This window comes from Lynx canadensis, chromosome D4 (genome assembly GCF_007474595.2).
Source record: "Lynx canadensis isolate LIC74 chromosome D4, mLynCan4.pri.v2, whole genome shotgun sequence".
NCBI lineage: Eukaryota > Metazoa > Chordata > Mammalia > Carnivora > Felidae > Lynx > Lynx canadensis.
The window spans coordinates 40,461,235-40,474,251 of NC_044315.2; the positions used below are offsets into that span (position 1 = coordinate 40,461,235).

Genomic DNA, 13,017 nt, shown 5'->3' on the forward strand with positions numbered 1-13,017 from the left:
TTTGTGAATTTGACTATGATATGCCTTGTTGATGGTCAGTTTTTGTTGAATCTAATGGAAGTTGTCTGTTCCCAGGTTAGGAAAGTTTTCTGCTATGATTTGCTCACCTAAACCTCCTAACCCTTTTTCTCTTTCTTCATCTTCTGGGACTCCTATGATTCCGATGTTACTCCTTTTTAGTGAGTCACTGAGTTCTCTAATTCTTATCTTGTGCTCTTTAACCTTAGTTTTCCTTTTTTTTTTCTTCTTCATTATTAGCTGTAATTCTTCTCATTGGCTGATTTGCTGCTGTGCTTCATTCATCCCTGCCGCTGTGGTATCCATTCAAGATCACATCTCAATTATAGCGTTTTTAATTTCACTCTGACTAGATTTTATTTCTTTTATCTCTGTAGAAAGGAATTGTTTTTTTCAACCTCAGCTGGTATTCTCATTATCGTGATTCTAAATTCTAGTTCAGACTCTTGCTTATATCTGTGTTGAGTAAGTCTCTGGCTGTCTTTCCTTCCTGTTCTTTCTTTTGGGGTCAGTTCCTTCATTTTGTCATTTTGGAGGAAGAAAAAGTTAATAAAATAAAAATATTAAAAACAACACAAAAAATCAAATAAAGGAAGCTAGATCCTAGGTATGTTTTCATCTGCTTGTTGAAAGAAGCTTGAGTGAATAGAGAAAAAAGGGAAATAAGAGAAACGAAAAAGTGAGAAAATGTTTCAAAATTAAAAATAAATAAAATAGAATAAAATGAATTGAAGGTAAAGTAGAATAGAAAAGTAAATTAAAAAATAAATATAGTAGAAAAAAATTTTAATTTCACATAAAAATGGAAAATAAAAAACTTTTTCTGTATCCCAGAATAAGAAGACAAAAAAAGAAATTACAAATACCAAACCAATACAACAAAAAAACACAAATAGATGGACCAATGAACAGAATGAAATTACATCTAGTTTCCCTTAGAGGTCAAACTATGAACCACTTTATAATCCATACACTAAGCAGGAGGAGAGTCCTGTGGTTGTCCTTTTGGGCTTGGTTGGAGCAGTTGGACGGGGCTTGGTTAACGGCTCCGTTCTCCATTAGGTGGTGCTGCTTAGCTTGCTGGGGTGGATCGTTGTGGCGCATATACGAATGTATGTGCTTGCGTGGGAGAGGTGAAATGGAATGCCCAGCTTCCCAGTTTCTGACTCAGGAACTCTGTGCTCTCACCAACTGGCAGTTAAGCACCACTCCTTTGTCTCCAGCCTCTGTCCACTCCCTGCTTCTACACTATCTGTGTCCAAGCTGTCAGCCTTGCAGGCGGCACCTCCCTCCCAAATTTTATCTCCAATAGGGCTGTTTCCAAACCCCTCCCTCTGAGAGCCCTGCGGCTTGGACCGGCAGGTACTCCGGTCCTCTCCCACCCTCTAGAGGAGGATCTCATGGAGCAATGGCCAGGTGCCGGCCCACCACTCAGGAACATTCACACAAGCACGCTGCTGCAGATGCCCAGAGACTGTGGCCAGGTGCCAGCCCGCTCCAGAAAAATTTCTCACGATTGTATAGCAGCAGCATTTCAGGGATTACGGTAAATCACAACACAACACCAGCGCCAGGTTTCACCACACCCTGGCGTCTTTGTTCCAGTGTCAGCAATTATGCTCTCTGGGGTCCCCTGGGACCTTCGCCTGTGGGGAGGCCGGAGACCTCTGCCAAATGCCCTCCTAGCAGGGGAACTGCTTCTGCCCGTGTGGCCTAAGGACCCCTCTGACTTTTCTGCCTGCTCCTGAGGACTCACCCTTCCCACCAGAGCACCACCAAGTAATGGGCTGCGAGATTTCTGATGCTGTCCTCCCTTGTTTATGAGTCCTGATGGAATTGAAACCGTCTCCTTTCTCCTCTCTCCCTTTCTTGTTAAGTCAGTTGTGGGTGTTGCCACTCTTTCTCTCTCTCCAGCTACTTTCTGGGAGAGTGTATTTCCTGGACTGTTCCCCCTTTCTCTGTTCTCCCTGCCCTCTGTGGCTTCTCTCTGCCCCACTTCACGTCTCTATGCCGTGTACCTGCCGAGTTCTGTGGCTCAAGTTATGCAGATTGTTGTGTTAATCCTCAGATCGGTTTTCTAGGTGTGCAAAATGGTTTGGTGCTGATCTAGCTGCATTTGAGGGATGAGAGAAGCAGAGAACTTCCATGCTGCTCTGCCACCTTGACCTCTCCCCTCAGAGTGTGTGTATTCTGGATTCCCAAAATAGATGTGTCATATACTTTGATAAGGTTTGCTTGCAATATTACTATACATGAGTTGTACTTTTGAATGAATAGTTACTAATGAAGCATCTGGGATATAGTTAGTACTAATTACCTTGTTTGATTAGGTTCTGAAGTTACCCATCAAACCAAACCAATAAGCCTGAACCTCTGGGGTCTGTAACATGAGAGTATAAAGATTGCTTGACTTCAGTGAGGTAACTTCCAGGATATTTTTTTTTTTTTTCAACGTTTATTTATTTTTGGGACAGAGAGAGACAGAGCATGAACGGGGGAGGGGCAGAGAGAGAGGGAGACACAGAACCGGAAACAGGCTCCAGGCTCCGAGCCATCAGCCCAGAGCCCAACGCGGGGCTCGAACTCACGGACCGCGAGATCGTGACCTGGCTGAAGTCGGACGCTTAACCGACTGCGCCACCCAGGCGCCCCACTTCCAGGATATTTTAAAACACAGTGCTGCTAGATGAAGTTATATGCCAGAGGTTCTTCTTGCTAATGTCATTTTAATAGCCTTTTGATTATAACTTTACCTTAAACTAAAAAAGTTCATTGCCAAGTGTCTTAGTCCCTTTTGGCTCCTTTAACAAAATATCACTTACTGAGTGGCTTATAAAGAGCAACTTATCTATCACAGTTCTGGGGCCAGCATGGTCAGGTGAGAGCCCTCATCCAGGTCTCAGACTTCTCACGTGGCGGAAGGGGCTCGGGAGCTCTGTGGGATCTTTTATAAGAGCACTAATTCCATTCATGAGGGCTTAACCTTCATGACCTGATCACTCCCCAAAGACCTAGCCTCCTAACACTATCACTTGGGCGTTAGGATTCCAGCGCCTGAATTGGGGGCGGACACATTCAGACCTTTCACCAGGTGTCTCAGTCGTGCCCTTGCGATTTTAACTTACGGACGTGACTGAGTGACCACACTGGAGGCCAATGCCATTGAAAGAAGACTTTTATTACTTACATTTCTTGAGAGGAGCGAGTATGCCAAGATGCAGGGCCACAAGGGGAAGCACCAGTGAATTCAGGAGGCAGAAGGAGTGAGGAGAAGCCAGAGACGACAGCCTTTATTAAGGTTTCCATGGGAAAGGCTGGGCAGGGCAGGGCAAACAGTTTGGGATTGGCCAGTTTGGATAATTCTGGTGGGCTCTGGGGTGCAGGGGCTATCCCTAGTTGTCCGCTCCCTGACCTTACATTGATTTAGGATGGGAAATACTGGCTTGGTGTGTGAGGGTTAAACCAAGGAGGTGGTTTCAGAGAACAGGGTGTGAATCACAGGGGAGAGGTAAACAATTGTGGCCATTAGTTGGGACCTGTGATTAATGGGTTCCAAATAGGCCAGTACAGAAACCGAGAGAACACAGAACACTAAGTTATGAGGATAACTTTAAGAAAACCAGTAACTTCATTGAGATCTGGTCAGGACAGGATTTATTGTTTAATTGCTTTGTCTCTAAGTGGACACTTACTTATCTACCATTTGACTTTTAGCACAAAGAACACAAACCATACCAGACGATGCTGGTATTGGGCAGTCAAAAGCTCACGGAACTGAGGGATTCAATTTGTTGTGTCAGTGACCTCCAGATTGGTGGCGAATTCAGCAACACTCCTGATCAAGCTCCCGAGCACATAAGCAAAGTAAGATGGTTTTTGTTGTTGTTTTTGTTGTTGTTTTAACCCTCATAAAATAAGAAGAAATCATCATCATCATCATCATCTAAGTAAGTAGTGATATTACAAGGCTGCTAGTAAATCTTCCAGTAAATGCTTTCTTCTTCTCTGCCACTCCATCAAGCCTATCTCTTCCCTTCTTTATCTTCAATGAGACTATGCTCAATTTTGATTTCCTTATCTCCCCTTCAGCTCCCCTTCAACCATTCAGTATACACCCTTCCTTTTAAGGCCGTAGGGACCACCTGTTGTCTAACCTCTTCTCCACGTTCATTCAACTTTTCCTCACTGTGCCGGTTGAGTTCACTGTTCACTGTTTCCTCTTTCAAACTCTGAGTTTCAGTCTGTCATAACTGCCCCCCACCACCTGAGAGCCCCATCGGCCATAGAAGGTTCTGTCAGTCCAAGCACTGGCACCAAGCAGGGATATAGATACCAACCGATGTTGGTCTTTGTTGGTGTTTCCCATGGAGGTGCTCTCAAAAGGACAGAGAAACTCTACATACCCATTGGGTAAGGATGGAAAGGGTCAAAGTGGTAGACCAGCCACCCACAAAGTTTCACAAGGGATTGTTTGCCCAGTAAAGTAGTAGGTTTTTGTGAATTCCATTGGCGGGCAGACTTGAACTCCTTCTGTTACTTGGTACAGCTCTGGTAGAAGCCCTCAGGTTTACTGGCCCCCTTGAAAGGGGCAGCATCTCCTGTAGGTCAGAAAAAGATATTTGGGTCAACTAGAATGGACATGGAGTTTGGACACGAACCATCATAATCACTATTTTTGCTGGTTCCTGTGCCACCAGCCAGATAAATGTTGTTATAACCCAGGTTTCATCTTGGTTCTTCTAAATGCTCCTGGTCTTTCCCAGTTTTCATGGTTTTAAGTGGACTCTAACCTTTGTTAGTGTCTCTCTCTTCTAACCGTGTTCTCTCCTGATGTCCAAATCATTTCTTTTATTTTTCTTTTTCTTTTATTTTATCATTTCACTTCATTTGATTTCCTCTCATACCATTATTTTAATTGCCTCCTGGACATTTCCACTTAGCCTCACTGCTGCCTGGCATTGTATTGCATTTCTGTAGCGACTCACTCTACCACCTTTTAGGAGAATTGTTTCTTTCATTCTGAAACTGCTGGCATCTTTTCCTCATGACTTACCGTCAGCTGAAACCCTTGCTGTTTGTTTCACTGAGAAAATAAAGTTACCAGAAAGGCATTTTCCATCACCCCTCACCTGCATTTACCCCTCTACCCGTCTGCCCGTGAGCCCTGCCTTCCCACCTGTGATGGTGGCTGGACTAAGCCTGCCGCTCCCTGCACTGGGATTCCATGTCCTCCAGCTGCTTGCCCTCACGCCATGGTTGTGCCATCCTGGCATCTCCCCCATCATTACAAGTGTGCCGTCGGATCTCCCGTCCAAACCCTCTTCTTGACCGTGCAGCTCCCTCTAGCCACCACCTCATCTTTCTACTTCCTTCTCAGCACACTGACTCATAGCAGGTAGTAATAACGAGTTAGTAATCGTACCTAAATTCATTGTTTTCTCTTTTTCTGCCACCACTTTGGCTTGCACTCACTTTTGTTCCCTACCAGTCCTCAAAAATCACTTTTACTGATGTCACCGGAGACTTCGTTCTCACCTTTTTTGACAGCTCATCGACATAAGACACAACCGAATAGTCCTTCTTCCTCGCCACATTTTCTTTACTTAGGTTTTAGGATATTATATGCACTTGATTTTCTTTCTTTCTTTCTTTCTTTCTTTCTTTCTTTCTTTCTTTCTTTCTTTCTTTCTTTCTTTCTTTTTCTTAATATTTATTTGTTTATGAGAGAGAGCGCGCAAGCATGGGAGGGGCGAAGAGCGGGGGACAGAGGATCCGAAGAAGGCTCTCCGCTGACAGGGGACAGCCAGCTGCAGGGCTTGAACTTCTGAATGGTGAGATCATGACCGGAGCTGAAGTCGGACATTCAACCGACCGATCCACCCAGGTGCCCCCAAAGTCACTACATAAAATTTTTCCTGACCGTCCCTCTCTTGGCCACTCCGGCACCATTTCTTTTGGCCGTTATGGTGCCTAGAATTATAGGCTGACGCTGTTTGATTTCTCTCTGCCCCACAAGGCTGCTGTGTCCCAGTCTTTTCAGTGATTGGCAAGGAGACCAGCATCGTGACTCACATGCAGATCTCACTGAAATTTAGTCACGTTGAAAATGGGTTTAAGATCATTGGTTTCTTCACATTTGACATCTTGGTGCTCTTGGAAGTAAACATTAAAGAGAAACAGGTTGAAGTTCCAGGCTGTGTGCAGAGCAGAAGTCTCTTGTAGGGTTTTCTCAACCCTACCAAAAAAGCCCCAAAAAACAGAACCAAAAAAACCCAAAAACAGGTGGAACTGTAGTTTGTAAGTTTAATAAGCAAAATCTGAATTCATTCTCCTTGCAACCGTGTCGTCAGTGCTCAAAGGAGCTCAAGTCCAATATGCGAGTTCGTTTTAGCTCCAGGAACCCCAGAGAGTGTTTTTAACCAGCCTTGGCTCGTTTGTCGTGTTTGTCCATCAGTGCTGATGTCTTCCCAGCTCTTTCCAAGTGGGGGGGCCCGCTGACCCATAGTCCTCTTTTAAATATTTTCCAGCTATGCTTTGGAAAGTGACCTCAAAAATAAGTGAAATTTTGCAGATACTAACATTTGGCCCGTGGAAAGATTTTTAGGTCACCAGTTGGCATTTATGTTTTATGGTTTGGGATTTTTTTGTTTTGCTTTGGAATTTTTTTTTTTCTATTTATGTGAGTCCTCTTTCTTCTTTCTTTTTTCTTTTTTTTTTTTTTTTTTTTTTGATGTTTATTATTTTTGAGAGAGAGAGAGACAGCAAGCAGGGAAGAGTCAGAGAGAGAGGGAGACACAGAATCAAAAGCAGGCTCCAGGCTCCAAACTGTTAGTGCAGAGCCCGATGTGGGGCTCAAACTCACAGACCACAAGATCACGACCTGAGCTATAGTCGGCTGCCCAACCGACTGAGCCACCCAGGCGCCCCGAGTCCTCTTTTTTCTTGAGTAGTCTGGTGCCTTGGAAAATTCTGAACATGCTCACAGGAAATGTTACGATGAGTCCTAATGTACCCATTACCCACCCTCACCAGTTCTCAGCATTTTGTCAGATTATTTTCTCTGTTCACCTCATGCCTTTGTCCCACCTGACAACATTGGAAATTGGTCCTTCAGTTATAATCCTCTTTTTGACAGCTATTTGGCATGTATTCCACTGGTGATTGTAGAAGAAAAAATCAGCGAGTGGCAGTTCCTGTAGTTGAGGAAAGGAGAATCTTTATTCCAACCAATAAGCAAGAATTTTGAACATTATCTTAGGTGGCTTAGTATGTGAGAAGTCTGGGAGAATTGGGCCAGGATATTTAAATCTCTTTTAAAAGCATATGTCTAAAACGTAGTATGTTTTGCTATAACATTTGTTTCTGGACCATAGTAGTTAAAGAATGGAGTGCATTTTAAAAATGTGTGTATAAGATTAATGCCAGTATTTTCTTTTTTTTTTTTTTTTAATTTTTTTTTCAACGTTTATTTATTTTTGGGACAGAGAGAGACAGAGCATGAACAGGGGAGGGGCAGAGAGAGAGGGAGACACAGAATCGGAAACAGGCTCCAGGCTCTGAGCCATCAGCCCAGAGCCCGACGCGGGGCTCGAACTCCCGGACCGCGAGATCGTGACCTGGCTGAAGTGGGACGCTTAACCGACTGCGCCACCCAGGCGCCCCTAATGCCAGTATTTTCTACTCAAGTGTTTGGTTTTTTTTTTAGTGTTTATTTTTGAGAGAGAGACTGAGCACAAGCAGGGGAGGGGCAGAGAGAGAGACACACACAGAATCCGAAGCAGGCTGTACGCTCTGAGCTGTCAGCACAGAGCCTGATGCGATTCGGGACTCGAATTCACAAACCACAAGATCATGACCTGAGCCGATGTCAGACGCTTCACCGACTGAGTCACCCAGGCGCCCCAAGTGTCTTTTGTTTTTTTTCTTTGATGGTCCTTCACATTTTAATCTCTGGTCTATTGATTTTTTTTTTTTTTTTTTTTTTTTTTTACATTGCTCAGATTAGTTCTTTTTTTTCTTTTTGTTGGTAATCTCTTAAAGGTCTTGTGTAGAGGAAGTTTAAGAAAATACTTTGCACACCTGTTTCTCTGTTATGTATTGTAAATAAAGCCCTGTTCTAGGACACAGAGTAACAAATCTAAGTCGCAACAATTTCCTTACCCGTAGTTCTTCCGCACCTTCCTCCCGTTACCATTTTTCTGACAGCAGATCCTAGGACTATTTCTGAAATTCTAATATAGCTGATTTGAATGTTAGCAAGAGAACAAGTGACTAATGGATGCCTAGAAGGATATATAAATGACTTTGTTCCGATGATACTAGTTGTCGACAGTGACGTTGTTTCTAAAATGGAAACGGTAACAGTAGACTCTTAGGCTACGTTAGAAGATAACAGAAGTAACTTCTTACACTAGCTTTTCTTTGTTGGTTGGTGATCCTCCCTCCCCAAAGTTGGTCAGCTAAATTAACTGGCAAAATAGGGAGACTGTTTAGTGAGGATCTCTGGTTACCACTGAAAATGAAAATTACCTGGTAATGAGATTGCTAACATCTATTCTATTTGTATGCTGGGACAAGGAAAGGTTATTAATGGATGAATTAATTTAGAATTCAGATGGAAAACATTTTTGGTCTTGCAGAGTTGCCCTTCTGAAAGATCATAATGGTGCCAACCACAAGCCTTGAGTTGCCTAATTTGCCTAAAATGAAGTTCTGTAGAGGCGTTTTGTAATGAAAAAAAGTAAACTTTTGTGTTTGTTCCCCAAATAAGGCAGTATTCTTTCAGACCCTTTATTTGGGACCCTAGCTTACCTCTTTGAGTGTTCAGAAGTATATTTAGTGGCAGTTTATATATTAACAGCAGCTACCTATGGCACTCTAGTCCATATTATCCTTTTGTCTCTACAAGCACCTGGGAAGGAGGTACTGGTTTAGTCACATGTTACATGAGGAAACAGAGGGTCAGGGACACTTAGTGAGGGTCCAAGGAGAAACAGCACGGCCAGTCTTGTAAGGGTGTCTGATGCTGTTACCAGATAATTTATAAATAGGGGCGTGAAGAAAGAAAAATAGAAGCTTCAGGGGCGCCCGGGTGGCTCAGTCGGTTAAGGGTCTGACTTTAACTCAGGTCATGATCTCCCGGTTCGTGGGTTCAAGCCCCACGTCCTGCTCTCTGCCGTCAGCACACAGCCCACTTCGGATCCTCCGTCTCCCTCTGTCTCTGCCCCTGCCCCGCTTGTGCTCGCTCTCAAAAATAAACAAACATCAAGAAAAAGAAAAGGAAAATAGAAGCTTCCAAGGAGGAGATAAATTTGGCTTTCTTTAGAGTAAGATTTAATACCCGAAACTTACATGTTTTTATAGTTCATAAACTGTTCTTGAGTCCTGGAAGATAGCATGGCAGATGTGGTCATTATAGGTGAGGAAACTTCGGTCTGAAGAGTATGTGTAAACTAAGAAAAAGAATCCCCCTCCCCCAGGGGTCTGATGTATTCTAAGGACATTGTGAAGAGCGAGTCTAACATATGAATCTCCTGGGGAGCTCGGGAAAACAGTGGTGCCCGGGTGAGTCTCATTTAACAGCTCTGAGGGGAGACTTGGGCTCTGGTGTTTCTGTGACTCTGTTACGCAGCAAGAGACACCCGTCTGGAAAGTTGCTGGACGGAAGGTTAAGAAACCTCAGGGTTCAGACCAGCTGTGTGACTACAGCGGTACTTTGGGGCAAGATTGCTTGAGTAAGAATAGATACTCAAATTCTGCCTAAGAATTACTGAAAATTTGAAGGGAGAATTTTTATAAAAGAATGCTGAAAATATTAAAAAATAACAGAAAGACATAACTCTCTGATCACTGTTATCATAGCTGGGGAAATACCAAAAACGTGACTTCCAGTTTTTAATTAATTCTAGAATCCGAAATAAATCCCTGCTGTGTATGCATATAATAAGATAATATTAAAGTTTATTTCTAACTGGGTTCCTTTCATAAATCTCATGATATCTTTACACTTTTATCCCTGGTAAGTAGCATAATACTTGTCACATAGATTCTCATTAAATATTAAACTAATGAGCTAAGCATATTTTGTGCAGTTGCCTAAAGTTACTGTAAAGCACATTAATAGGTGTGATTTTATGACATACGTTTTGAATTGTAGCGATCCATAATTGTTAATAGTGGACTTTCTTTTAATACCATCTCATTTCTTATAGGACCTGTACAAATCAGCCTTCTTTTATTTTGAAGGAACATTTTATAATGATAAGAGATACCCTGAGTGCAGAGATTTGAGCAGGTACAGTCTTCAAAAAGCTTCTGTCTTTCCTGTTTCAAGTTCTCAAAATGGTGAGAGCTCCACAAACTGGTCTGTTAGGGACCTTTGCCAAGGAATTGTTTCGTTAGACTGTTTTGTTTGTTGTGGGGTCAAAAATATCTCCGTTTCTTTGTTTGTTTTTGAGGGAGAGAATTAGCGTGCACGCAAGCAGGAGAAGGGCAGAGAAAAAGAGTCTTTTTTTTTTTTTAACTTAAAAAAAGAACTTTTATGTATTTTGGGAGAGAGAGCATGAGCATGGTCGAGGTGGAGAATGAAGGAGAGAATCCCAAGTAGGCTTCGTGCAGTCAGCACTGAGCCCCACGCGGGGCCCAAACTCACAAACCATGAGATTATGACCTGAGCCGAAATCAAGAGTTGGACACTCAACCGACTGAGCCACCCAGGTGCCCCATGATTTGCTATAATTTCAAGACCGTAGATAACACAAAGATTTTGAAGTGATCTATGCATACCTTTGGTCAGAAAAGTTTCTTTCTGAAGAAAAATTTTAACTTACCAGTACCTAGGGCAAGCACATGAAATAACTGAATACATTTTAAAAACAGAGAGTGGCCCCTGGGTGGTTCATTTGGTTGAGTGTCCAACTCTTGATTTCAGCTTGACTCAGGATCCCAGGGTCATGGGATCGAGCCCCACACCTGGCTCCTGCTGGGCCTGGAGGCTGCTTAAGACTTGGCGCCTGGGTGGCTCAGTTAAGCGTCCAACTCTTTTTTTTTTTTAATTTTTTTTTTTCAACGTTTATTTATTTTTTGGACAGAGAGAGACAGAGCATGAACGGGGGAGGGGCAGAGAGAGAGGGAGACACAGAATCGGAAGCAGGCTCCAGGCTCTGAGCCGTCAGCCCAGAGCCCGACGCGGGGCTCAAACTCACGGACCACGAGATTGTGACCTGGCTGAAGTCGGACGCTTAACCGACTGCGCCACCCAGGCGCCCCTAAGCGTCCAACTCTTGATTTTGGCTCAAGTCCTGATTTTACAGTTTGTGAGTTTGGGCCCCACATCAGGCTCAGTGCAGACAATGAGGAGCCTGCTTGGGCTTCTGTCTCTCTCTCTCTCTCTCTCTCTCTGCCCCTCCCCTGCTTGTGCTCTCCTCTGTCTCTCTCACAATGAATAAACTTTAAAAAAAAAAAAAAAAGCCAATTTACAGCAAATCTTGTATTGAGCTATAGATAAATCTAAAAAAAAAAAATGTAAATCCCACTTAAAGAATTTATTAGTCTCTTTCATATTTAGATGATAGCAGTAAATTAATCGTTCACTCTTTTTTCTGCTTGTACAGTGTATACTGTTGTTTGCCCGATGGGAGTATGTAAGTCCATGCTTAAGTACATAACATGAAAAATCTGTAGCTAATGACCATGTTAATTAGGCCATACTTCTGTTGTCAGTGTCCCAGTGACTAGGGTACATATGTGTATTTTTTTTTGAGTGTTTATCTGCATTCTTTCATTAGAGCAACTTGTGTGTGTATTCTAATGTGGCGGTTCTCAGACTTGTTCTCGGCATTCCTCACTACTCTAAATACTTGTGGACTCCAAAGAGCTTTTGATTACGTGGGCTATAGCTATCCATGTTTACCGTATTCGAGGTTGAAACTAAGAAATAATTTGAATATCTGCTAATTTAAATGATCCCATTAAATGTTAACATTAATAATTTGGGGGGTGGGGAATAACTTTTCCACAACAAAATGAGAGGAGTGGCATTCTCCATTTCCCATTCAGTAGCTTCTGGGCTATCGGTCCTTTATGAGTGAATAGGAATTGAAAAGGGCAAATGACATTTTTTCATAAAGGTAATTTTGACTTTAGGAAGCACACTTTGAGAACTGTTGCTCTAATGGATACAGAAGGAGTCAGAGTTCTTTTTTTATTTTTATTAAAAAAAAATTTTTTTAACATTTATTTTAGAGCGCACGAGCCGAGAAGGGGCAGAGAGAAAGGGAGACAGAGTCCGAAGCAGGCTCCAGGCTCTGAGCTATCAGCACAGAGCCTGATGTGGGGCTTGAACCCCCGAACTGTAAGATCATGACCTGAGTTAAAGTCCGGCGCTTAACCGACTGAGCCACCCAGGCGCCCCTGTTTTTATTTTTAAAAATTTTTAAAAATATTTTTGAAAGAGAGACAGAGACAGCGCAATCGGAGGAGGGGCGGAGAGAGAGGGAGACACAGAATTCCAGGCAGGCTCCAGGCTCTGCGCTAAGAGTCCGATGTGGGGCTCGAACCCACAAGCCGTGAGATCATGACCTGAACCCAAGCCGGACACTTAACTGAGTGAGCCACCCAGGCACCCCAGGAATCCAGAGTTCTTAATTTCAACATGTGTCAACCACTAAGATTTTTGCCTCAAGACGGCAACTGTCGTTGAGGGAGTGAGCCAGGTTTTAAGAAATAATTGCGGTCATAGAGCATTTTCTGTCATTTCTAGGTTTTTGAGGAGTAATGAAATACCATTGCCTTTTTGCCCCCTTCAGAACTATCATTGAGTGGTCAGAGTCCCATGATAGAGGCTATGGAAAATTTCAGACCGCTAAAATGGAAGATTTTACCTTCAATGACTTGTATATTAAACTGGGTTTTCCTTACTTATATTGTCACCAGGGAGACTGTGAGCATGTTGTCGTCATCACTGACATAAGGTAAGTGGCAGCATTTGGCAGCATTTTC

The 13,017-nt window shown here is 43.0% G+C and overlaps 1 protein-coding gene across 3 annotated transcripts in view; it reads left to right on the top strand.

Moving 5' to 3' along the window:
- Positions 1 to 13,017, top strand: part of SNAPC3 (small nuclear RNA activating complex polypeptide 3) — a 45,289-nt gene that overhangs the window by 27,268 nt on the left and 5,004 nt on the right. Inside the window, exons 5-7 of one of the 3 annotated variants that reach the window (XM_030294134.1) lie at positions 3,733 to 3,882; positions 10,230 to 10,312; positions 12,825 to 12,989. In XM_030294134.1, the coding sequence (XP_030149994.1) occupies positions 3,733 to 3,882; positions 10,230 to 10,312; positions 12,825 to 12,989 (398 nt within the window). Of the gene's footprint in view, positions 1 to 3,732; positions 3,883 to 10,229; positions 10,363 to 12,824; positions 12,990 to 13,017 lie in introns of all 3 variants that reach the window. The other 2 variants (XM_030294135.1, XM_030294136.1) reach the window with 2 other exon arrangements.